This window comes from Xyrauchen texanus, chromosome 31 (genome assembly GCF_025860055.1).
Source record: "Xyrauchen texanus isolate HMW12.3.18 chromosome 31, RBS_HiC_50CHRs, whole genome shotgun sequence".
Lineage (NCBI taxonomy): Eukaryota > Metazoa > Chordata > Actinopteri > Cypriniformes > Catostomidae > Xyrauchen > Xyrauchen texanus.
The window spans coordinates 21,361,673-21,387,488 of NC_068306.1; the positions used below are offsets into that span (position 1 = coordinate 21,361,673).

Genomic DNA, 25,816 nt, shown 5'->3' on the forward strand with positions numbered 1-25,816 from the left:
TGGTTCATTTGGAAGCTCAATGTAAATGAACTAGTTCAAATAAATGACTCACTGATTCACTTGAGCCCCTACGCAGTCTTAAGGGGACTTTTTTAAAGTGAAATATTTAGTTGTAAGTAGTGCTGTTTATCACTACAACTCAGTTATATAAAATATAAGGTTTATATTAAGTATAAAATTTCAATTTAATGTTGTTGCTCTACCCTTACAAAAAATCTACTACTTTTTGTTACTAACTTGTAGTGTAGCTACCTACCTTTTTAAAAAAGTAGCTTTACTGAAGCTGAACTACTTTAAGTTATGTTGCTTGTAGCTTGGGAAGCTCCAGTTTCAAAGTAGTTTCCCTAACACTGACATTGTGTTACTTAGACTAAACTTAAGTTTATAGGCCTGCATCACTATCGACAACTGATACAATGAGCTAGTTGTGTAAATGTCACCTGTCAATTTCTTTATAAAAGCAGTTCTATAAAAAAAAAGTAACTTACAGTATATTGTGGCATGGGGGGTGTGGTCATGTGTTGGTCTGCGGGAGAGAGAGTGGTAAGGCTTGTCACCTGGTTCACAATGATCTTTAACACCTGTCTCTCGTTATAGTGATGGTGGAGGGAGACTTAAGAGCCACGCCACAGCATCAGAGTCAGAGAGACAGGTGTTAAAGATCATTGTGAACCAGGTGACGAGCCTTACCACTCTCTCTCCAACAGACCGACACATGACCATGCCCCCCATGACACATATATATAGTCAGTTACCTTTTCTATGTACTTTTGCTCTGCTAACAAAAATATTCCCAAACGAAGCCAAAGCATCAACCTCTGCAAATATTGACAGCCTGTCTGGAGCGCTGCAAAAACACAGACAAGTGGAGTGATACAAACAATTAAGTGTCCAATGAGATTAGAGGACCAGAACTCACTGACGTACAATTAAATTAATTCTTGCAACTACAATATCAAGCGAAATAAACAACAATAATGCAGCCCTAACTAATATCAACTACAAACTCTGTGTTGTTTTTTCCAGCCAATACTCAAAAACCCCTTGAGTCATCCCTGTGTGCGTATCACTGAGATGATCTGGTCTCAGAGAGTGAGAGGGTGCTGAAAAGGAACACACTCTGGTTGGCTGAGAAAGTTCCCGCTTGAGGTTACCACATGCTACACCCACACTTGAATGATGAGGGCCAGAAGAAATGCAGCACACAACAGACCATATAAAAGAATAATCATGCCTCCAGTTTAGATCTCAAACCATCATGCAGTTTATAAAATACATTTTCCCTTAATGTTACCACTCAAAAAGGGCACAGCAGATTTGGTTAAATTCTTGTCATTGACTAAATTACAAACCAAATAAAAACACCATAACTATCATTATTGGGCCTTATTCATGCAACATAAGGAGAAAATTTACAGTATTAAAGATTTGCTTTACTAACAATTTTCACACACATATGTACTGCTTGTGTTTCATAAATAAGGCCCATTGTGTGTTAACAACATAACAGCTTCTTGATTTGAAAATAATTATAGTTCACAGCTTTACAGTTAGATAGAGAACAGAGTAGTAAGGTAATAAGGTACCTCCAAATCCAACATTTGCACAACATTCTGTCAACAAAGATGTCTTAATATACATGTATCCTTCACTGCCTATGATAACCCACTATCCTGTGGGATTAGGCAGTTGGTGGAAAGAATAACAATGGTGTCCGATGGAGTGCCTGAATGTCGTACATTTTATTATCTACTGAATAACAGTATTATCATCAATTATTTCTTTAAGCTAGTATTGCTTTGTTAGCTATTGTTGCTAAAGCTCATTTGAATTTGTTTTGGATCATTAGATTGTAGATGTTGTGCCTTGGAAGTCTGTTTGAAACCAGTTTCTTCAAAAGGTGCCTTCATACTAAAATGCTGCATTATAAATCATTGACTTACTGGGCAGAGAGAGAGCAGGGCAGCTGCCTTCACTTTTGGACACAGCCAAAATGTTAGTTAGTGTTAGCAAGATAGTGTTAGTAAGCGTTAGCCAACCTATGACCAACCTATCACCAAACTGTTCCCAGACATGTGCTGTGCCCTTTCATAGTGATCGGTGCACATTACATTTCTAGTCTTGTGGCTCTTCTTGTCTGTGTGGTGTGTTGTATGGTTGGATAGAGCAGTTAAAGAGATAGTTTACTTAAAAGTGGAAATTCTGTCACACCCTCATGATGGTCTAAACCCGTACGACTTTCTTTCTTCCATGAAAAACAGAAGGAGATGTTAGCAGAATGGTAACCTCAGTCACCTTTCACATTCATTGAACAGAAAAAATATGCAATGATAGTGAATGGTGACTGACACTTAGTAACATCATCCTAACATCATCTTTTGTGTTTTATGGAAGAAAGACAGGTATACAGGTTTGAAACAACATGAGGGTGACTAAATGATGACAGAATTCTAATTTTTGAGTAAACTATCACTATAGCGACAGAGTGTGGCTGAGCTTAATGTCCTGGAATTACCTTCTCCATCCTCTTCTGTCTCGACGGCTTCAATGGCTTCGATGGTTGCTGGAGGGAGAGGAGGGGAATGTGTTACACCTGAACAAGCCATGCAACAGCAGTAACGTATAGGCAGTGGTGGTGCACGAGCAGCGGTGGCCACCGGGCCATCACCGCGTTATGCATGCATGCCAACCAGACTATGGACCACAGACACAGACAATCCCCTCAGCCATTCACACACTACAAGAGACACTCTCATCCTTCTACACTTCCTGGGCTCTAGACACCCTAAAGGCCTTTAAAGAGACTCACTCTCACCTTATCCCAGTTTACCAGCAATGGGTAAACTGACCCACTAATGTGTCCATGCTGAACACGAAGCCTGGAGATTGTCAGAGCATACAGAGAGAGACAGATGGAGAGACAGGTGGAAGAGACATAGGCCCGGTTTAAACCGGGTTTTAAATAGTTCACCAAAAGATGACAATTTTGTCATCACCCTCATGTTGTTTTAAACTTGTATGACTGTATCTATCTTCAGTGGTACACAAAAGGTAAGGAACTTACATCATCAGTCATAATTCACTTTTATTGCATCGCTTTTCTTTTCAATGAAAGTGTTTGGTGACTGAGACTGAACATTCTGCAAAAAATCTCCTGTTGTGCTCCACAGAAGAAAAAAAGTCATACAGATTTGGAACAACATGAGGGTGAGTAAATTATGACAGAATTTTCATGTTTGGGGGAATTATCACTTTAAAATCCAGTTAGCCAAGACAGATCACTGTTTACACCTGATAGTAACATGCGTCTCCTATGACCACGTCAGCTTTTAAAGGGGAAAGGGTCTTTGTATTTGTGACGACTACATCAAATTTTGAATGCATGACAAAACAAAACAAAACAAAACTTGAAACAAAAATTTTGGTTGAATACCATAAAACTTTGGATGTGTGTGTTACACATAATCTTGTTGATATCAGGTATACTTAAAATAATCTGTGAAGTCTCACATCCTGTCTATACCGGACGCGAGTGATGTCACATTGCGCCACAATGAATTGAGGCTGTCTACACGAAACAAACAATCTAAACTGTTTATTTGTCTTGATGGCATGAGTAGTGCCAGCGAGTGCAGTGCTAAATGGTCATGACTCCGCATCCAGTGTAGAAGCATCATTGATTATAATCAGAGTGATTTGTTTTTGTTGCTCTCGCATCTGGTGTAGAGAGGGTGTTATTCATATACATCTATTAGCTTTTCTGTTTTTTCTTTGTCTCGCATGGCAGTTTACTTTTAAGCCGTACATAACAGGCAAAGTTTAAAATGCAAGGGTATGATTGACAGGTGAGTAAGCAGCATTTTTATGTTGTTTGGAATGGATTAGCACTTACACTACAAATTTGATGTGGTCACGTGGATTTCTGACCACCTTCATTTGAGGTTTGAGTGATTTAATTGCAAATGGGGCTATATCTGTATTTAGTGCTGAACACTTGTGATCAGATCACCTGAAACAAATGTTAATACCAGGTGCACTGTGAATGGCAACAAAAACAGACACTACAGTTTGAGGGTGGTATAGAGACATTAGAGCTGTAAATAAAATAAAAAGAAGCAGTAAACTACAGGGGGAGAGAGAGAGAGAGAGAGAGAGAGAGATAAGGAGATAGAGGAAGACAGGAACCAAAAGAGGAACAGGCCCAGTATTGGGTCATGTGCTCACCACTCTGTAGAGTCTGCTTGCCTCCAGACAGCACCCCACTGGGCAGCATGCCGGTTGGGGTCAGGCCTTTTAGGGTCAACACATTCTCACTCTCCTCTCTGCAAGGACAGGATATAACCATGAGAAATAATGTCACAAATACAACACACACATCCTTGGTTTTATACAGTGGTTCCAAGAAGAATTTGTAGTCTTTAGGACACTTAAAGGAATATTCCAAGTTCAATACAAGTTAAGATTAATCCACAGCATTTGTGGAATAATATTGATTACCACAAACATTTATTTTGACTTCTGCCTTTTCTTAAAAAAAGGCACTTACAACGGAAGAGAATGGGGCCAATATTTGGAAGGTTAAAAGGCAGAAATGTGAAACTAATTTTGAAAAATTTTATAAAAGCACAAAAGTTGTGTATTATTCGAGCTGCAATGTTCAAATTGTTGTTTTTACAGTCATTTTAGGGTTTTTGGCGTTATGCGATCATGGCAATGAAGTTGTAAAATTGAATATACCTTTACATATTGTTTATGTCTTGTGGCTATACTTTTGAAACAGTGAGATTTTAACATTTATGTGCTGGCCTCATACACTTCCACCATAAGTGCTTCACTGTAACTGCAATATTTCCTTTTTTTTTTTTTAAGAAAATGAGGGATGAAATAATTGTTTTGGGTAATCAACATTATGACACAAATGCTGTTGATTCAGTTTAAGTTGTATTGAACCCAGATTATTCCTTTTAGTCACAGGTATAAATGTCTGAATAACAATGCATTAGATACAATCTATAACCACAACACTTTTTGTTTACATTTTTAACAATATATCTATTTTTTTGTCATTTAAAACCTAACAAACTTCTCTTTGTGAAATGTTTTGCTTAAAATGTGCACTTGTGTTATATTTCTTAAAAATAAATGGCACTTGGTTTTATTATTTTCTTTTTTTTAATATTATATATAAACATTCATACATTTTTAAATATCAAAATAATTCTTAAGGCCACTGTTTACATGCAATACTCTATTCAGAATAAAACTGTATGAAATATTGTATAAAATAGTGTATTTGAGATCAATTACGCCTTGCTTTTAAGAAATCTCTCCCCTATCTATTATTTCCGAGACTCAAGAATGGTTTGATTAGTGTGTTACCCATTTGACCGCAGACTGAATGACTCAGCCCCTGTTTTACCTGAGCACAGAGAACATCTTGGCCATCTTCCCAATGGCACGAATCTTGTTCCTAATCACCTCTTTCCGAGCAGCGGCTGCATTGGCTGTGGGCGGAAATAAAAAGTTGTTTCAAACTGTATAACCAGAAACTGAACACCATTATTTCTTTTACATTTTGATTACCATTTACGATCTTGGCAGGTCCTTTTTTTTTACTAAAGGGACACACAAGAAAATATGTATATTGTGTTGGTGGCAATTATTTCGGTGCTTCACTGAGGACAGTAAAGTGGAGTGCAAAGACAAAACTTAAGTGCCATTACGAACACAGTTTGCAACAATTGCAGGGCCTTAAAGGCACAACAGGAAAGACACAGAAAGAACTACTGAATGAGTCATCATTCAGGATGTACTTGACGTCAAAGAAACGGCCAGATGTATAAAGAAACCATAATAATTTCTTATCTGGTGAACTCATCAATCATGTTTATCGTCATGTGTATCCAAAGGCCAGATTACAAGGTGAAGGGAATGAGAGAAGAGGATGTCTCACCGTCAAAGATCTCGTCTCCATCATTCATTAACTCATCGTCAGAACAGATGCTCAACACGTTTACCAGCATTTCTGTGACTGTGGGGACAACAGAGACAGTCAATCACAGAACATGTCAAACCAACAGACATTTATTTGAACCCATCTGAAATTTTACTTTGCAATCACTTAGCAAAAGCACATTTATTTGTTTGTTTTGGATGTATGTTTTTTTAACAAAAAAACACTGAATATAGTCACAGAATGTAGAATGCACTGTCAAAAATTTGAATCCTGTCATTATTTTTCAACTCTGTATCATTTCAAACCCATATGCTGTTTCTGATGTTTCTGTAGAACACAAAAGTAGAAATTTATGAAAATGTTTTACACAACTCTTGTCATAAAGTGACCCTTCAAAGTGACCCTTTTGTTGTATTGTAAGAGCTGTGTAAAGATTCTTAAAGGGATAGTTCACACAAAAATTCTCTCATCATTTACTCACCTTCATGCCATCCCAGATGTGTATTATTTTCTTTCTTCTGCAGAACACAAACAAAGATTTTTGGAAGAATATTTCTGCTCTGTAGGTCCTTACAATACAAGCGAATGGTGATCAGACCTTTGTAGCTCCAAAAATCACATAAAGCAAACATAAAAGTAATCCATATGTCTCCGGTGGTTAAATATATATATTCAGAAGTGATATGATAGGTGTGGGTGAGAAACAGATCAATATTTAAGTCCTTTTTTACTCTAAATCTCCACTTTAAATCTTTGACTATAAAATTTTTGGGTGAGCTATCCCTTTAAAGAAGTTCTCCTTTTGTGTTCCACGGAAAAAAATAACAGCATACGGGTTTGGAACAATACAAGGGTAAGTAAATAATGACAGAAATGTCATATTTGGTTCAAATATTCCATGATTGAGTGTGGTGTCTTCCAACGTGAGCCTGTCGTACCCTTCTCCCCCACAAACGGCAGTGACCAGGTGAAGACGTCCATAAAATTTGGCAGCCAGTATGGATGAGGGGAGCAGTTGAACTGCCGGATATTCATAACATTGTTTTCGTACTTGAGAACGGCAGCTGCGGAAGTGAATAATAAGTGTTAGTAAGCCTTCAGCATTTGAGTATGCACAAATCAATAATATGAGAAATATTCTCAAGAGAGTTTGACTTCCTGAGCCTCTGGGGCTGTTTCCTAATTGACTGACGCAAGGCTGGGGGAACTGTTGTCTTAATTGTGTCTCCAGTACATGCAGGTTTATGGAATAAAAGCAAGTCAATTTGCTAAACGTAAGGGATAATGTACAGTCCGCAAAGAGAAATTAAGCTAGCACTGTCTAGTGAGATTAGTTGCCAGGAACAACAATCAAATGTGCAGTTTAGCAGTCATTGTACAAACATATTTGACTGCAGAATAGCACAATTGAACAATCAGAATAAATTATTCCAGAGAGTTGTATCATAAATGATTATATGATAACACTTAAGCTAAATGAACTGTCTAAAGAAAACGTGTCTATCAGCCATGACATAAATACATAAGAATGTACAGTACATCAGTTGTGTATGTTTTAACATGCATGTTCACAGCAAGCCTCCACTAGATGGAAGTGCTGAGAGGTTGACCCTGTTCCATCAACGGATGATGAGACAACATGGATGGAGTCACTCAAGCTGATGCTCCTGCCTACGCTCTCATCTCGCTCTCTGTTCTCATCACAATGCTCTGTTTTTCTCGCACTCGCACACATTTCACTGTCAGGAAAAGCCAGTACTCACCAGGTGGCAGAAAACCTCACCTTTGTTATTGTAAACATCAAGGTAGTTTGGTGCAGAAAAGATAGTAATTAGTGAAGGGAAGCCAGTGGTCTGACTCTTCCTGTACATCCGGTACCTGAAGAAGAGTGAGAAGATAGAGGATTAAAAACCTTCTCGATAATTTAGACATTAGATAATCAAGAGCAAGAAAAAAATATAACAAAAGAGCAAGGGAGGATAAACTAATAGAAGTACCAATTTTGACACAGACAGAGACAAAAAGATAGATAGATAGAAAGATTGATAGATAAAGAGAGAAATACATACCCCGCATCTTGTGCTTCGTGTGCTCGAATGATTGATAACAAGTTATTATTCTGTAGGAAATCACAGACAGCTGGATAACTGCAACAGCGAATGAAAGTGGGAAAAGAGAACGAGATTGAAAATGAGAGCCAGTATTCAGAAACCATAAGTGGACATGTCTCATTAATGTTGTATTGTTTTTTTCTGTGCTTTCCACTGTCAGCCACCAAAACATTTTTGTGTGAATGAACATGAGTGCAGTTCACCATGTGTCCAGCAGGGGCAGCGTTGTGCTCTACTGTGGGTTTCAGAATTCTCATTCATGTCTCTTTTTGCCAATATTCTTGATTTTAAGTTTCCATTTTTTTTATTATTATTATTATTTTTTTTTTGTACATGCATTTTGTATATCTATTCTGACATCAAACATTCACACTCACTTTTATATGACACAAACATGCCCCAACAGCTCCTGAAAGGTGCGTACACACTGCCAGCGACATCGCGCGCGACAGCGACTCAATACCATTCATTTTCAATGCGAGCACAGCGACTTCTAACGACACGAGCTGTCGCGACCGTTGGCGCTAGATGTGGGCGTGTCGGGCTGGCTGCAGACTACGGGGCGAGTGGAGCTCCATTCAAAAGCGGAAATACGTCACCTCCAAAGTTGAGAAAAGTTCAACTTTGGAGCGACTAACGGAAGCGACAGCCAATAGGAGAGAAGACGGGAGAGCTCACGTGATCCTTCTCTCTCTCAGCTCCTGCAGTAACGGCAAGATGGATGAAAGGGTAATTCTTGCTGTTAGAAATTTTCCAGTGCTCTAAGATATGTCTCTTCCCACGTACAAGGACATTTTTAAGAAAAATACTGCGTGGAAATGTGTATCTGAGATCGGGGAGATTTTATGGACCCAGACAGACCGGCATTTGCATTTTCGCCGCAGATAAACAGCCGCTATGGCAAACAGCACGCCTTGTTTCTCATTCATCTTTGATATAAAGCATTTTATGTACTGATTCCATTTATATTTAGTCTTTTCCCTCCAACATGTTTGTTTTTAGTGGCAAGAAAAGAGATTCGCTGTCAACAGCAATGGAATGGCATCCGTGTATGTCATTTATAAACGTTACTAGTACTAGTACCAGTAGTGGGAACACCCACTCGCGACTTCACCGCCAGCCACTGGCGACCTGCAGCGATAAAGTCGCTGGCAGTGTGTACGCACCTGAAGTGATTAGTTTTCAGTGGTTTTGCACACAATTTCACTCACTGTCAAGGATAGTCAAAACACATTTAAAGGGATAGTTCACCCAAATATACAAATTCTTCCATTTACACACACTCATGTTGTTCCAAACCCATGTCTTTCTTCTGTGGAACACACGGTCTCTCAAATCTCATTTGTACATCACTCATATTTGTGCTTGTACTTCCAATTCAAAACATTTCAGCAACCAGTGATTTCAGTGAATGCAGAGCAACATGTTTTGAAGCTCAATCTTTGAATGTACATGAGTGTGAATGAGATTTGAGAGCACAAAAAAAGACTTTCAGTGAATAATTACTTAATATTGGTCTGTTTCTCACTTAAAGCTATCAAATAGGTTCAGAAGAATTGAAATATAATGCAGGTGATATATAGACTTTTTTATGGTGCTATTGGACCTGTTTACACTCACTATGTGTTTTTGTTTTGTGGAAACGAGTCACGTGATCATTCTGCAAAACTTCTTTTTATGTTCCATGAAAGATAAAAAAGGATATTAAGTTTGGAACAGCATGAGGGTGAGTAAATGCTGACAGAGTTTTAATTGTTGGTTGAACTTATTCTTTAAAAGACAATAAATACACGCATGATTTGAACAAAGAGCTTGTACAAAGTGAACATTCATAATTGTGCCCAGTCAACAACTAATAGAGCCTTCAGTTTAATATACCTGAGATGAGCCTATCAGAGGGTTTTATGTGCAGCTTAAAGCAAAATCTCACCTTCACTGCGTGAAAGTGTTAACAGAGTGGTGCGTTTGTTTGCTTACAATCCAGAGAGTGCATAAAAAAATGTGAGAGCCCCTGTCTTTTGTTCTTTATTCTTTCCTTGATTTGTCATTGCCTAATGAAGGGACACTGCTTCTTTAACACAGCTCTCTACCAATCACTTCTTTCTCTCCATTTCTCTTTCTTTCTCGCTCCAGTTTAGGAAGAGGAAATGGGTCGTCATGGCAACACCACCCTGCGAAGCCCTTGGGGATTGTGGGATAGATCACAGAGATGTGCTTCCGTTGCTGGCCACAGTGAGGGCTCTTCACTCTCTCTCCCTCCATCTCATTCTTTCTACTGACTACAGTGAGATCCAGAGGGTGAAAGGGCATTCCCCCTTGTCAACTCATCTGACAGCTTCACCCCATCATTTAAACTCTGTTTGGCTGTATCAAAATACTATGAATGGGTCATAATGTTTGACTAGACATCCAACATCTGACTAGTCAATTAGTGAGGTATATATTGTGTTTTATATTTTCAGTGGCAATGTTTTAAAGAGATTGTTCACCCCAAAAAGTAAATTCTGTCATAATGTCCCTTATGTTGTTACAAACTTGTTTTACTTTTTTATTCCGTGTAACACAAAAGGAAATGTTAGGTCGACTGTTAGCCTCACTAACCATTGATTAATTATACATTGAAAGTGAATGGTGACTGAGACTAACGCTCTGCCTATCACACTGTATCCTTTTTAGTTTTATGAAAAAGTATGTAATATGGCTTTGAAACAATATGAGAGTGAGTGATTCTGAAGAAACAGATCAAGAAAATGTCCTTGTCATATTTAAAGGGATAGCTCACCCAAAAACGAAATACTCTCATCATCTAATTACATCTCAGATGTGCATGACATTCTAATGACATCTCAGATGTGCATGACATTCTTTGTTTTTCAGGACACAAACTAAGATTTTCTGCTGAATATCTCAGCTCTCTTGGTCCATACAATGCAAGAGAATGGTGGCTAGAAATGTAAATCTTCAAAAGTAACAAGAAGGCGGCATAAAAGTAATCCATATGACTGCAGTTGTTAAATTCATCTATGATATGATAGGTGTGGTTGAGAAAAAGATAAAAAAATAAGTCATTTTTATAAATATAAATCTTCACCTTTGACCAGCCACAACTAGTAGATGGTGATATGCATGAAGAATGCAAATTGCCAAAAATAAAACAAAACAAAAGAAGAAGAATGTGGAAGTGAAAGTGGAGATTTATAGTAAAAAATTATTTAAATATTGATCTGTTTCTCACCCACACCTATCATTTCACAGCTGAAGACATGGATTTAATCCTTATGGATTACTTTTATGCTGCCTTTATGTGCTTTATAGAGTTTCATATTTCTGGCCACCATTAACTTGCATCGAATAGACCAACAGAGCAGAAGAAAGAAAGTAATCTGGGATGGCATGAGGGTGAGTAAATGATGAGAGAATTGTAATTTTTGGGTGAACTATCACAATTTAACACACACACACACACACACACACACGCACATATATGTTTTGCATGAAAAATTAAGCCGACATTATAGTACTATAAAAATAGTTTATATTGTGCCATTATTTTCTGGACACTTTAGCATATTTATCTTGCAATTGTAATTACAGTAACACATCAAGGCATTTTACTCCTTCCCATTGTTTTCAATGATGATTCTCATTACTGCAACAAAGTAATTTTTTTTATAGCATTACACTGAAAATATGCTGTTGTAAAATGATTATTTTTTTTTTCAATTAAAATCAACAAAAGTAAATGAAAAGCTGTACCAAGGGAGATATAACTTTTTTCCCTCCAATTTCTCAATTTCTTTATAATTTTTCACATTGCGGTAATGAGAATATCATAATGACCAACTTTGTCACAATGCGTTAATGAGAATTGGGGGTAAAATGTGTGCAACGGTCATTAAAGTAATGTCACAATGTAAAAAATCTTAAAGGTCCTAAAGATAGGCTTCATTTTCAATATGCAAAAAAAAAAAAGAAAATATATATATATATATATATATAATTTCTGTGTAAGCCAGGGCATTTTTCTTTTAAGGTTTTGTGAGAATCACCCACATGATCTCGAAAGTTGCATCTTTACATTTATCCACTTTAAAGCCCCACCACTACAGCCATACACATTCCCACCGGCATCATTGATGCGTAGTGTCTCTGTTGTTTGAGCATACAGCCACGAGTGTTTCGTTTTTAATATTGCATATCAAGTTAAAAATATTCCAACTCTTAAAACAGCCAGAACGAGTCACTAGACCCTTGCATTCTGTTTCATTCCTTTAAGCCCGTCTAGCTATTTTTGTACACAAGAGCACATCTTAAGTAAACGCCCCCTAAGAAACATGTCTGTTTGGGCTCAGGTGAACCCGTCTAGTAATTATTGAAGTCTGTTTAGGCGACAAGTCATTTAGGCATGTCACGGTCTTGTCACTGTCAGTTTAGGTTTTTGTCTGACATAACCGTTGCATCAACGTCCCATGTCTGTCTTGTGTTTCATTGTCTGTCTTTGAGTGAGCGCACGGTTTCGGTTGAATTCCCTACCATGCGCTCTTCGGTCGGTCTTGTTTCATGTCTGGAGCATGCGGTCTGGATCCTGACCCTTCTGTCTGGTTCGGTTTTCGTTTTGGTGTTGGGATCCAGACACTCATGTTCCATGTCGTGTACTGTATTGGCATGAGTACATTGCACTTGTCATCTTGGCGGCATGCACTCATCAATAATCAATGTCTGTCTCTCGAGGACAGACATGCGCTCTCTTTGCACTGCGCGACTGGGTCGCAAGCTGTCTTTATGTTGTACTGGTTCAGTCACTTCGATCTGAAGTTTCGTGTTTGTGTGTGGCTGAACTATCGCACAGGTGTCCTGTCTTGTTTTTGTTGCCTGTTGCATGCATCGTGTGGAGTTTGCCTCACGGTGTACGCTCAGGTTTTGTTTAGTGTGAGAATGCTAGGCATCGCATTGTTTGTCGGTTGGCATGAGTGTATACTGCCTTATTGTCTTTGTGATGTGCGTTCATGCCATTCGGGTGTTTCATTGTCCCGTGAGAGCACATGGCTTTGATTTGTTTCTGTATCGCCATATGTCTCTCTGTCTTACGCCATACCACACCACCTTGTTTGCTCAATATTAGTTTATTAGACACACCTGCCCTGTCTTGTTAACCTGTTGATTTCTATTCCTATTTTAGTATCCTTGTGTGTGCTGTAAAGTGCCAGTTCATCTTCTGTGTCTTATGTTACTCAGTTGGTCTTGTGTCTCCAGTTGGTCTAGTTAGTAAGTCTTGCCTGTTTGTTGGTCATGTTTTTCATCCCATCCCTGTCCGGTCTGGTTGGGCCTGGTTCCCTGTTTCCCTCTGACCCAGCCCTGTATTGTTATTTTTCCCCTATGTGTTGTTAATATTTATTTTTCCCCTTGTGGAAGTTTTGGTTGAGTTTTTCCCTTTATTTTTGCATTTAATAAATTATATATATATATTTTTAACGCTGCGATTGGGTCCTGGCTCTGCATTTGTGATTGAATTAACTGGTCCAGATGGACCCAGCTGAGATTTTTTTTTATGGTTTTCCTGCCACCAGCGGGCAGAGCACGGCAAGAGACTGCGCAGTGTAAGGTAGGAGGACAATGTTTTTTTATGTAATGTTTATTTATTTTTATTGCATTTATACATATACAGAAAGAGACAGACAAAACTACTACATAAAGTTCCAAACAACAACAAAAAACGAAAAGAAAAGGAGGATAAGGACATGATAAATACATAAATACAAAATGGTAAATACAAAAAAGAATGGGAAATATAATATAGAGAGCAAATCTATAAATATAATATCAAAAGAAAAGTAAGTGGGGAGAAAAAAAGGACAAGAAAATATTAGGAGAGGAGGATAAGAGAATAATAGCAAGTAGCCTATATACAGTATAAAGATGAACAAATATAATAATGTGAACAAGGATGTATTGATGTATAGAAAAATGGGTTATGTACGTTATGTTATGTTGATTTTGCGACAAATAGTGAATGAAATAGAGAGAGTGAACTCTCTCATCACCTCATGCCATCCCATATGTGTATGACTTTCTTTCTCCTGCAGAACACAAACTAATATTTTTAGAAGAAAATTTCAGCTCTGTAGGTCTCTGTTCTCCCCTTTTCTCCCCAATTTGGAATGCCCAATTTCCAATGTGCTCTAAGTCCTCATGGTGACGTAGTGATTAGCCTCAATCTGGGTGACAGAGGACGAATTTCAGTAGCCTCTAAGTCTGAGATCCGAGCATCTTATCACATGGCTTGTTGAGCGCGTTACTGTGAAGACATAGCATGTGTTGAGGCTTCACGCTATTCTCTGCGGCATCCACGCACAACTCATCACGTGCCCCACCGAGAACGAGAATCACATTATAGCGACCACGAGGAGGTTACCCATGTGACCCTACCCTCCCTAGCAACAGGCCAATTTGGTTGCTAAGGAATTCTGACTGGAGTCACTCAGCACGCCCTGGATTCAAACTTATGACTCCATGGATGGTAGTCAGCGTCTATACTCGCTGAGCTAGCAAGGATCCTATTTAATTTATTCTTAATATATATAATTCCATGTGCATTTGTATCACAGTACCTTGTGTTATATTTTCCAGGCATTAATCCATTCCAGGCATTATAAAAAGAGTAGATGGCTTCGGGAGTTCATTTGGAAAATACTCATAGCAAAATACATAAGCAAATATAAATAGGACGTATATTTATGTAACAGCGCTCTTTACTCATATTACTCGCATAAAAACACAGAGTATATACTCCTCAGAATGCATTAACACCATGGAAAGAACATAATGAAACAGTTATGCTAAATTAGGTAAATAAATGCATTCAATATATTCATCTCTAGCATTGACAGCTGCACAGGAGCTCCTAGCTGCAGGGCAGGAGACTGGTATAAATGTTAGTAGAACAGCAACAGCGCCACCCACTTTAAAGGGGATGAAATAGTTGTTCGTTTTTATTTTTTACGGACTCTGCAGATAGACCTTTCATCTGAAGTTTGTCTCATAAAATCTTCATGGATTTGGTGTGAATGGGTCAAACATTGAGGAACCCTGTCCTAGCGCATTAAATATTAAGCTAATTTAGATTTAGTTTCGTTTTTTTTCACATATCAAGCGTTTCCATTCAGGATTTCTTATGCGCAATTGCAAAATGCAAATGAAAAAGCCAAATATTGATGAGAGAATTAAAATTTTTGGGTGAACTATCCCTTTAAGTAGTAGCTCTAGGTCACTGTACAATGCAGTGTTACAGAGTATGTGCAGCCCCACCGGTCACACGGGTGACGGACCACACACCTGCCCCAACCAGAGCACCAAAGCCCCCACCCCACAGAACGCACAACCGCAGCAACCTGTATCCACGAGCCAGGGCTATGAGGTCCTCCCCACTTACAGGGATGAGCCCTATCTCCAGGTCACTTCGGTTGGTACAGCCAGCACCACTGCTACCTGGTCAAGGTCTACTCTGGGGTCCCCATTTGCCGGTGTGAGATGTTCCTAAAGGAAAATCTTTTACTACCCAGAGAGCCCCTTTCCTCAATATTCACTGCAACCAGTGTGGCCCACACCACTGCTACCTGGGCGATTCTAGGAGTTTTGTTGTATTGAGCTCTGATGTTTCTTATGTACAGAACTCTGGCATTCCAAGACTTGTCTCTAGAAGGTAAATTTAGGTTTGTGAGGAGTTATAGATGCAAGTTTGAAGTCAGTGGTTCATTCCAGGTGCAAAGTTAATGTATTAATGTATTAATAACATTAACCAACATCCCTCTTGTGCCATGATTTCACACATCCTTACAAACAGAGACCCATAAACACACAAAATAAACTGGCTACCTGTAGAAGTATGAGCAGCCTCTGACTGTGTTGTGGCTGAAGTATTCCTGGCTCTTTTCATTGCCAAAGTCCTCCAGGGGATCAGACCACAGCAAATCACACATAGGCCCGAACGCTGGGGGCTCCTTGAACCGGTCCAACTAGGCCACAGGGACACAAATATCACACCGAATACAGAAATACACACATATATACTGCTTTTCTATGGCCATTCATGAAATGTCACTCCTCCCACACACATCACTGTTGTTCATGCATGGCTCTGCAGTACCTTCTTTATGTCATCTAAGGTCTGTATTTCCGGGGACAGGCCACCGTGGACACACAGGAACTGTTGGTTCATGAGGGCTGCCAAGGGCAGACAGTCAAATGCGTCCATACAGACATCATACACCTGCTCTGAATACTTGATTTTACCTGATAAACAGGAAGGGAAAGAGAGAGAACGTGAGTACAAAGTGAACAAATGAAAGCGAGTTAGCACATAAACAAGAAAGTTAAAGGTGACGTGTAATTTTTTATTTGTTCAAATACTTTCTCCTATTTCAGTTTAATGTGCAGCTATTTTATAACAGCTATTTTATTATAACATTTAAAACGTTTATAACCTTATCATGTTTTTCTCTGCCTTCGTTAGGTTCCCACTGGGACCGACCGGTCTCCCCCATGTGTTGTAGTGCGTCACAAACACTCACACACAAAATAAACAGTGTCTCCAGAGGGGTGACTTTATTTTTCTTAGTGTGTCGATGTGTGCCCTATTCTCATTATGTCTCAATTCGCCAACTCTCAAAAGCATTTGTAACCATGGAGACAGGTTTGCGGTGTAGACACAGAAATAGTTTGCTGTGAACTCCGCACTCCTCTTTCCCACCTCACCTGTCTCTGTCTCATGGGGAGGCTTCAATATGAAGCATTACCTCATACTCTATGTCCTACACCCTCCCTCCTCCTAGTTCAGGATTATAAGCCTTTACTAGTTGGAAATATTATTTTTTTTTTTATGAAGAATAGATATTGAATGCAACAGAAATCTGAGGAACGTTCATGAGAGAAGGGCTCTGGAAGGAAAACTCTTTATTTTTTCTATAAATAAATTGACACAGACCTGCTTTTGATACAAACCTACCATGAGCCCATTGTTAAGCAATGATATATGCTTATGTAGAAGCTTCAATATCAATAATAATAATATTAAAAAAGTATTAATTAGCCAAATTCCTGGTGAAAAACTACACTACCCAATGCTGAAGAAAGATTCACCAATCAGAGAAGTCACTGTTACCTTGGAAATGGAAACTACAGCAAAAGAGATCAGCAGTGATCGGCCAATCCCATGAAGCATTGTGAATAAGGTAATCCAGACAGTCTCCCTACACATTCAAACTACTTAGGTTTGTATAGATACAGTTGGCAATGCACCATACACTGGGGGCGTGGTTTAACATACGTGAAATATTCTCGGGGGATATTGTGCTTGCTGTTGGGTTTGGCAAAATGTTTAATAAGCTAAAATTGCTGTAAAATGTTTATGTACATGGTGCTGGGTATGAATCTCCATTAGCTCTGCCTTTACTGCCAAACAAATAACTTATTAAGAAAAAATAATAATGAAAACAGCTTATGATAGTAGGCCTGACTGTCGTTACATTGCATTTTACTTTATATTACTGTGTGTTTAATAAAACACACTTTTCCCCTATCGTAATTGAATCCCCCTTATTTGTGTTTTCATTTTGTTTTATGTTATAGTTTTATTGTATGTCTACTATTTAACCTTACCAATATTTAAGTCTTCTGCATTGTCCGCTGAGGCTCTAAATTGTTATATCAAAATAATTAAATGTCTTCCATTGAAATCGCATCAGCCAATTAATTTTGACTATTTTGACAATTTTATGTGTACAATCATTTCAAAATATAATGAATGCGTGAATAAAACACTTTAATAGTCTTACTAAGAGATACAAATAAAAGTGTTGATGATAAAAAAAGTTGTTAAATATTTTAGATACCAATCGAATAACAAAACCTTCATGAGAAAATTGTAAATGTAAATTTCATTCCTGAGAGTGCTGAACTGTATGACTCTGCAGCTCTACAGCTTGCAGTCATAGCACTCTTCTTTAGGCTTCTATATTTGTCAGTTGGAAGGCAATAAAAAATAATTTCCAGTTTTTTTGGCTTTGTCTGAAGTGCAAAAAATTACACAACAGCTTTTTGTCATGTTTTGCATTGTATAAATATCCAAATCTATCGAAAATTGCTCCCCATTTTTCTCATATGAATGAATAGGTAACTATGCAACGGGACTTCCTTGCCGACTGTATCTATACATTTACATTTACGCATTTGGCAGATGCTTTTATACAAAGCGACTTAGAGTGCACTTAATACAGGGACAATCCTCCCGGAGCAACCTGGAGTTAAGTGCCTTGCTCAAGGACACATTGGTGTTGGCCGTGGGGGTCGAACCAGCAACCTTCTGATTACCAGTTATGTGCTTTAGCCCACTACGCCACCACCACATATCATTATACTTATAATCAATGACTACACATCAAAAGTTTTATAATGTACCATTGTTTCTGATTTGATTACGTCATTCGCAGTGCTTCATGGAATGTGTATTTCATGCCTTTGTTAAAGGAATAATTTGGGTTAAGTAGAACTGTTGTTCAATCAACAGTATTCACATTATAATGTTGATTACCACCAAAAGTTATTTTGGCTTGCACCTCCTTTTTAATTTTTTTTTAAAATCTGGGTTACAGTGAGGCACATGGAAGTGATTGGGGCCAGTCCGTAAATGTTAAATCACTCACTGTTTCAAAAGTAGAGCCACAAGATGTAAAAAATATGTGCGTTAACATGATTTTAAAGTGAAAAAATTGCTTTTTGTAAAAATATACAGTATATAGAACTTTATTGCAATGGCAACATAAAGCTTTAAACCTTAAAACCTTAAAATGATTATAAAAATTACACTTTAATAAACTTTACAGCTCAAATAGTACAAAAAGTTTAAAGAAAAAAAATGTATGTGCTTTTTAAAATGAAAAGCTTTACATTTTTCCATTAAACGATCAAAAATGGGCCCCATTGACTTTCATTGTAAGTTTTCACCTCACTTGAAATTATAATATTCCTTTAAAGAAATAATCCACAATAGTCTTTTATCTTTGTCTTTTTCTCTGATCTTTAGTTTGTAATGCTTGATCAAGTTTGTAATGCTGTAATTTATCTCAGAGCTGGTTGGTTTGGTTCATGGCTGTAATGTTTTTTTGTGTTCTTATTTCATGTTTAGATTCATGTTCATGTTTTCAGGTATTTTATTGTGAAATGAGTTCACTTCCTTGTCTAGTCATGTGATATCCTTTTTCCCTCATGTCCATGTGTCTTGTTTACATTGGTTTATTGTCTGGTTAACTTGTTATCAGTCGTGTCTTTTCATTGGTTCATGTTTTACTAGTCTTGTTATCTTGTTATTAGTTTAGTTTTATTGGTTGTCCTTGTATTTTTATGCCCTCATGCTTGCCGTTGTGGTTGTCAGGTATTGTCTGTGTAGTATGTTGTTTTCTAGTCTAGTCAAGTACTTTCTAGCCAAGTCTAGTTTTAGTTACTGGTAAGTTTATTAATCAAGGTCTTGTTCTTGTTTATAGTTATATCAAGTTTATGTTCAGGATTTTTGTTTTGTTTTACATTTTGGATTCATGGTTTGTATTTCAAGTTTGGATTTATTGGAATAAACTGCACGTGGGTTCACAACACTAAATCATCGTCTTAATCTGCTCCTGTGTTTGTTCCTGCCTGCCTTGTCTGCCCAACAACATTACAGAATACCTGACCTACAACAATGAACCCAGCAGTTAAACTAATTCATCCTCATCAGGAAAATCTTCATCTTGAGGATTATGTGGGGGATATTTGTGTATTGGCAAACAAAGAAAATTTTAATGATGTGGCTCTCAATGAATTTTTTTGTTTAGGCTTAAATGAGCTTCTAACTTCCCCAATGCCCAGTGGCAGAATTCATTGGACCCTGGCAGAGTATATAGATTACGCCATATTGTTGAGTGGTTCGGCCTTCACTATTGGAGTTCCAGAAGAGAATGGTTGCACTCCTACATAGACTGTACAAACAATAGTATGCAAGTATAAACACTGTGGGACAACGCAGCCATCATACCGCTCAGGAAGGAGACGCTTTCTGTCTCCTAGAGATGAATGTAGTTTGGTATGAAAAGTGCAAATCAATCCCAGAATAACAGCAAAGGACCTTTTGAAGATGCAGGAGGAAACGGGTAGACAAGTATCTATATCCACAGTAAAAGTCATATATCGACATAATATCGGCTGCTCAGCAAGGAAGAAGCCGCTGCTCCAAAACCGGCATAAAAAAGCCAGACTACAATTTGCAAGTGCACATAGGGACAAAGCTCTTACTTTTTGGCAAAGAAAAAAGCAAAGAATACTTCCCCAACCATGAAGCATGGGGGTGGCAGCATCATGTTGTGGGGGAGCTTTGCTGCAGGAGGGACCGGTGCACTTCACAACATAGATGGCATCATGAGGAAGGAAAATTGTGTGGATATATTGAAGCAACACCTCAAGACATCAGCCAGGAAGTTAAATCTTAGTCACAAATGGTTCTTCCAAATGGACAATGACCCCAAGCATACCTCCAAAATTGTGGCAAAATGGCTTAAGGACAACAAAGTCAAGGTATTGGAGTGGCCATCACAAAGACCTGACCCCATTACAAGAAAGTGTTTCACCTATGCACTATGAATCGCATCATAAAATGAAACAAATGACAATAAAATGCAGAGTAATCTCTTCAGTAATCAAAATACTTTCTGAATGTAACTGTATTGTAATTATCAATTATTTAAATTGTAACTGGAGTGGAATACAGTTACTTATATTTAGTATTTTAAATACGTAATCCCGTTACATGTATTCCATGTACTCCCCAACCCTGCATACAACAGACAATAGTGTATGCATGCACAAAGGGGATACTCACATTCTTGTTTGAAGGTGAAATATTCTGTCAAATGTCTACATTCATGATTTCCTCTCAGTAAAAATAGCGTCTTTGGGTAGAGGATTTTCAGTGACCAGAGGTACAGAACACACTACAGAGAGAGAGAGAGAGGGAGAGAGAGGGAGATAGAGAGAGAAAGAGAGCGAAATGTCAAATAGACAAATATGAACTAAATACAGAATTAGTGACCACTAACTGGCTATTGAAATTGGAAGGCATAAAAAGACATGGCGACCTAATGAGGAGCGAATATGTTGCCACTGTTCATCAGGTGAAATTGAGAGATATACATTTTGTCCTTCACTGCCAAAAGTACTCACACTTGAGAGATTCATTGTATACAAAATTACAGCAGCTCATCCCTGATTTCCACTCTCTCAATGAAAATGACAAACTGAAAATCTCACTTGGTGAAGGACCTACTTCCTCTCACATGTATAAATGCCACAAACTACGAGAAAGTCAACACATCCAGCACCTGTTTCAGTAGTTTAGCTAATTGATAATATTATTGTGCATCTATACTGTATCTATTGAGCACAGTTACATTATTCTGTATGCATTTGTTTTCCTACTCACCTTTCTTGTTTCATGATATTGTACTTGTCTTATCATAATTTATTTATTTCAATGTTTTGGCGATATGTACTTATGTACAGTATGTCATGCCAATAAAGCAATATGAATTGAGAGTGAGAGAGAGAAAGAAAGAAAATATAGCTGTAACATGACCACATCCATGAGATACCTATAAACACATACACCATTAAAATTCAGACCGGCGGGCTATATCCTCTCTCTCTCTTTCTCTCTCTCTCTCTCTCACACACACACACACACACACACACACACACAATCTGAAACACAACCAAGCTGGCTAACTCATAATGTCATCTATTTATGCTTTAACAAGGAAGAAAAATTCCCCCCCAAAAAACATTGGGAGCTGAGTGATTCAATTGAGCAGACGGTGTTGAGAGGGCTAATCATGGCCTGAAGTCAAAGATGGCAGAAATTGGACATGTCAAAGGATGTCAGTATAGTGCTCATGGTTGACTGATTCTACTTTATTAGTGGCTGGAGGCATGTTTCCCTCAAGCATGTGACAGAATTGGCCACCTTATTATCTTTTCAATGGAATACTCCAGAATTATCAAAACCTGGTGTAAAAATTTGTCATAGATCAATATATTGGCCAGGTCTATTAATCTGCCAATATTGAAGCACATCAGGAGCAAGAGTGCTGTTGTACTGAATATCAAAAAAGCTCAAATTCAGATGCAGGCATGAAATCGAAGGTCCAGTGTCTTAGGTAATCACAGCAGATATTTAGTACAACAGCACTCTTGGTCATGTGATATTGCCATATTATTAATATTATTTAATTAAAATTCTATAAACAAGTAGATAAAGAGAGTTCAAGAGAGAGACATTTTCATAAAGGTTTATGAGGGAAGTAGCAATCTCTGATTCACAAACAAATCATTCATTTGAATTGGATCTTTTCAATGAATTAGTTGATCACACAACCAGTCACAAATCCAACATTGCTACTTCAACCCTCTATGGACAACGTTGGAGAAAGAACTGCCTTCTAGTGAATTTTTGTTTTTACTCGCCAGACTTTTGACAACATGTGAGCATAATGCAACAGAAAACTGAAAAAAAGATTAAGCAAACAGAGAAGGCATCTTCACCTATATACTGTATGTATATATATATATATATATATATATATATATATATATATATATATATATTGTTTTCATATACAGTTAAAGTCAGAAGTTTACATACAAATTTTTAAGCACTCCACAGATTTAATATTAGCAAACTATAGTTTTGGCAAGTCGTTTAGGAAATCTACTTTGTGCTTGATCCGAGTACTTTTTCCAACAATTGTTTACAGACAGATTTTTTTTACTTTTTATTGATTATACCACAAATCCAGTGGGTCAGAAGTTTACATACACTAAGTTAACTGTGCCTTTAAGCAGCTTGGAAAATTCCAGATAATGATGTCAAGCCTATAGGCAATTAGCCTCTGAAAGAAAGTGTACTGAATTGGAGGTGTGCCTGTGGATGTATTTTAAGGCCTACCTTCAAACTCAGTGCCTCTTTGATTGACATCATGGGAAAATCAAAAGAAATCAGCCAAGAATTTTTTTTTTATCTCCACAAGTCTGGTTCATCCTTGGGAACAATTCCCAAATGCCTGAAGGTACCACGTTCATCTGTACAAACAATAGTACGCAAGTATAAACACCATGGGACCACGCAGCCATTATACCACTCAGGAAGGAGATACATTCAGTCTCCTAGAGATGAAGGTAGTTTGGTGCGAAAAGTGCTAATCAATCCCAGAACAACAGCAAAGGACCTTGTGAAAATGCTGGAGGAAACAGATAAAAATGTATCTATATCCACAGTAAAACAAGTCCTATATCAACATAACCTGAAAGGCTGATCAGCAAGGAAGAAGCCACTGCTCCAAAACCGTCATAAAAAAGCCGGACTACAGTTTGCAAGTGCACATGGGGACAAAGATTTAAATTTTGGAGAAATGTCCTCTGGTCTGATGAAACAAAAATGTAACTGTTTGGCCATTATGACCATCATTATGTTTGGAGGAAAAAGAAGAACACCACCCCAACTGTGAAGCATGGGGGTGGCAGCATCATATTGTGGGGTGTTTTGCTGCAGGAGGGACTGTTGCACTTCACAAAATAGATGGCAGAGGAAGGAAAATTGTGTGGATATATTGAAGCAACATCTCAAGACATCAGCCAGGAAGTAAAAGCTCGGTCGCAAATGGGTTTTCCCAATGGACTATGACCTCCAAATACCTCCAAAGATGTGGCAAAATGGCTTAAGGACAAAAAAAATTCAAGGTATTGGAGAGGCCATCACAAAGACCTGACCCCAATCTGATCGATAATTTGTGCGCAGAATTTAAAAAGGATGTGCAAGCAAGGAGGCCTACAAATCTGACTCAGTTACACCAGTTCTGTCAGGAAGAATGTGTCAACATTCCAGCAACTTATTGTGAGATGCTTGAGGAAGGCTACTCAAAATGTTTGACCCAAGTTAAACAAATTAAAGGCAATGCTAACAAATACTAACAAAGAGTATTTAAACTTCTGACCCACTGGAAATGTGATGAAAGAAACAAAAGCTGAAATGATATCATTCTCTCTACTATTATTCTGACATTTCACATGATAAAAATAAAGTAATGATACATTTACATTTATGCATTTGGCAGACGCTTTTATCCAAAGCGACTTACAGTGCACTTATTACAGGGACAATCACCAGGAGCAACCTGGAGTTAAGTGCCTTGCTCAAGGGCCCAACAGTGGCATCTTGGTTGTGCTGGGGCTTGAACCCCTGACCTTCTGGTCAGTAACCCTGAGCCTCAACCACTGAGCCACCACTGCCCCCAATGTGATCCAATCTGACCTAAGACAGGGAGTGTTTTTCTACGATTAAATGCCAGAAATTGTGAAAAACTGGGTTTAAATGTATTTGGCTAAGGTGTGTGTAAACTTCTGACAACTGTATATGATTTCATGCAATGTAGTATGTGAGATTGCAGATTTAATTTTGATATTTTGCTTTTGATCATTTTAATCACATTTTAGATTGCGTACAAATTTTCAAATTTCACATTCTATGATGTCATGAAATTGCATTTTGAATAGTCAATCAAGCTGTTGTTACTGTTTGAAATTTCATATACATTTTTACAAAATAACTTTTACTTTTATAATGTGTATTGACTTGACAAATATTTATGGTACACATTCTCAAATTCAAATCTACAAGCTCTCGAATTTTGCAACACATTAATCTTCTAACAGACATCCAAAAGCTTTGTTACTAGTCTATAGCCATGATTTAAAATGGAAAATGTTGTGAAAACAGCCAGGGGAAAGTTTAACCAAAGTCAGAGTTGACGTCGTTCAATGCAACGTCAATGCCATTTCACGGCTCATCTAATGTGATAGTGACAGCGCGATCCACGACAACTCCAGAACCATTGTAGCTAAATATTTCCTTCAGAGTGTGCACACTAGACACAACATACTGAAAAAGACAAGGCTGAATCCAGCATCTTAATCACCAGCTTCTTATTCAGTAAAAGTTCTTCTTCGCCACTACACAACTCAATCTCTGGCAAGTACAATCTGAAAATGTACTGGCCAGTAGCTAATAAAAGTCATATTTTAGTCACATAGCGTGAAATTTGGTCACATATGCGAGTGATTTACTTGCAGTGTGGAGGGCTGTAGTTCTCCCATGAATATGACAAGGAGTGTTATGGCAAATATGATGACATCATAATAACATAACCAAAGCTTAAATTTGAAAAAGCCACCAAATTCCTGATCTTAAAAAGAATATAATTTGAAGCTACTGAAATATGTTGTTGTTAATTTTATATTTTGAAGTTGTTGGGAGATTCAAGTTTTTATCATTCAAGCTCTCTGAATAAAGTGGCCAGAAAATTTAGGCCTGAAATCCACCACGTATAATAATAATAACAACCCAAAAAACAAGATCTATAGTGAAAAAGTTTAAATGTCACCTGTTTCTCACCTAAAGCATATGATTTGACATCTGGAGACATGGAATATAGCACACAATACACTTTAATTAAATATTTATGGTGTTTTTGTGTCTTTTTTTAAGCCTGAAAGCTAGTCAATGTTGCATAGAAAAGAGAAGCTAGTACATTCTTCCAAATTTGTCCTTCTGTGTTCCTTGGGAAAGAAAAAAAAGCCATACAGGTTTGGAACAACATGAGGGTGAATAAATGGTGAT

General features: G+C 37.8%; 2 protein-coding genes across 3 annotated transcripts in view; one reads left to right on the forward strand and one right to left on the reverse strand.

The window, feature by feature from the left end:
- Nucleotides 1-25,816, forward strand: part of LOC127624720 (tetratricopeptide repeat protein 1-like) — a 472,844-nt gene that overhangs the window by 180,934 nt on the left and 266,094 nt on the right. Inside the window, exon 9 of one of the 2 annotated variants that reach the window (XR_007968210.1) lies at nt 25,783-25,806. The exons of the other annotated variant lie outside the window; for it this stretch is intronic. The gene's annotated coding sequence lies outside the window, so the exon portion shown is untranslated. Of the gene's footprint in view, nt 1-25,782; nt 25,807-25,816 lie in introns of those variants that run through there. 2 annotated transcript variants of the gene reach the window in all.
- The window catches only part of LOC127624715 (protein phosphatase 3 catalytic subunit alpha-like), a 70,460-nt gene that overhangs the window by 1,934 nt on the left and 42,710 nt on the right, over nt 1-25,816 (reverse strand). The window contains exons 4-13 of the mRNA XM_052099568.1: nt 20,969-21,080; nt 16,211-16,356; nt 15,940-16,079; nt 8,026-8,103; nt 7,740-7,834; nt 6,895-7,020; nt 5,954-6,031; nt 5,420-5,504; nt 4,225-4,322; nt 2,516-2,563 (exon numbers count right to left, since the gene is read on the reverse strand). Coding sequence (XP_051955528.1) covers nt 2,516-2,563; nt 4,225-4,322; nt 5,420-5,504; nt 5,954-6,031; nt 6,895-7,020; nt 7,740-7,834; nt 8,026-8,103; nt 15,940-16,079; nt 16,211-16,356; nt 20,969-21,080 — 1,006 coding nt within the window. The remainder of the gene's footprint in view (nt 1-2,515; nt 2,564-4,224; nt 4,323-5,419; nt 5,505-5,953; nt 6,032-6,894; nt 7,021-7,739; nt 7,835-8,025; nt 8,104-15,939; nt 16,080-16,210; nt 16,357-20,968; nt 21,081-25,816) is intronic.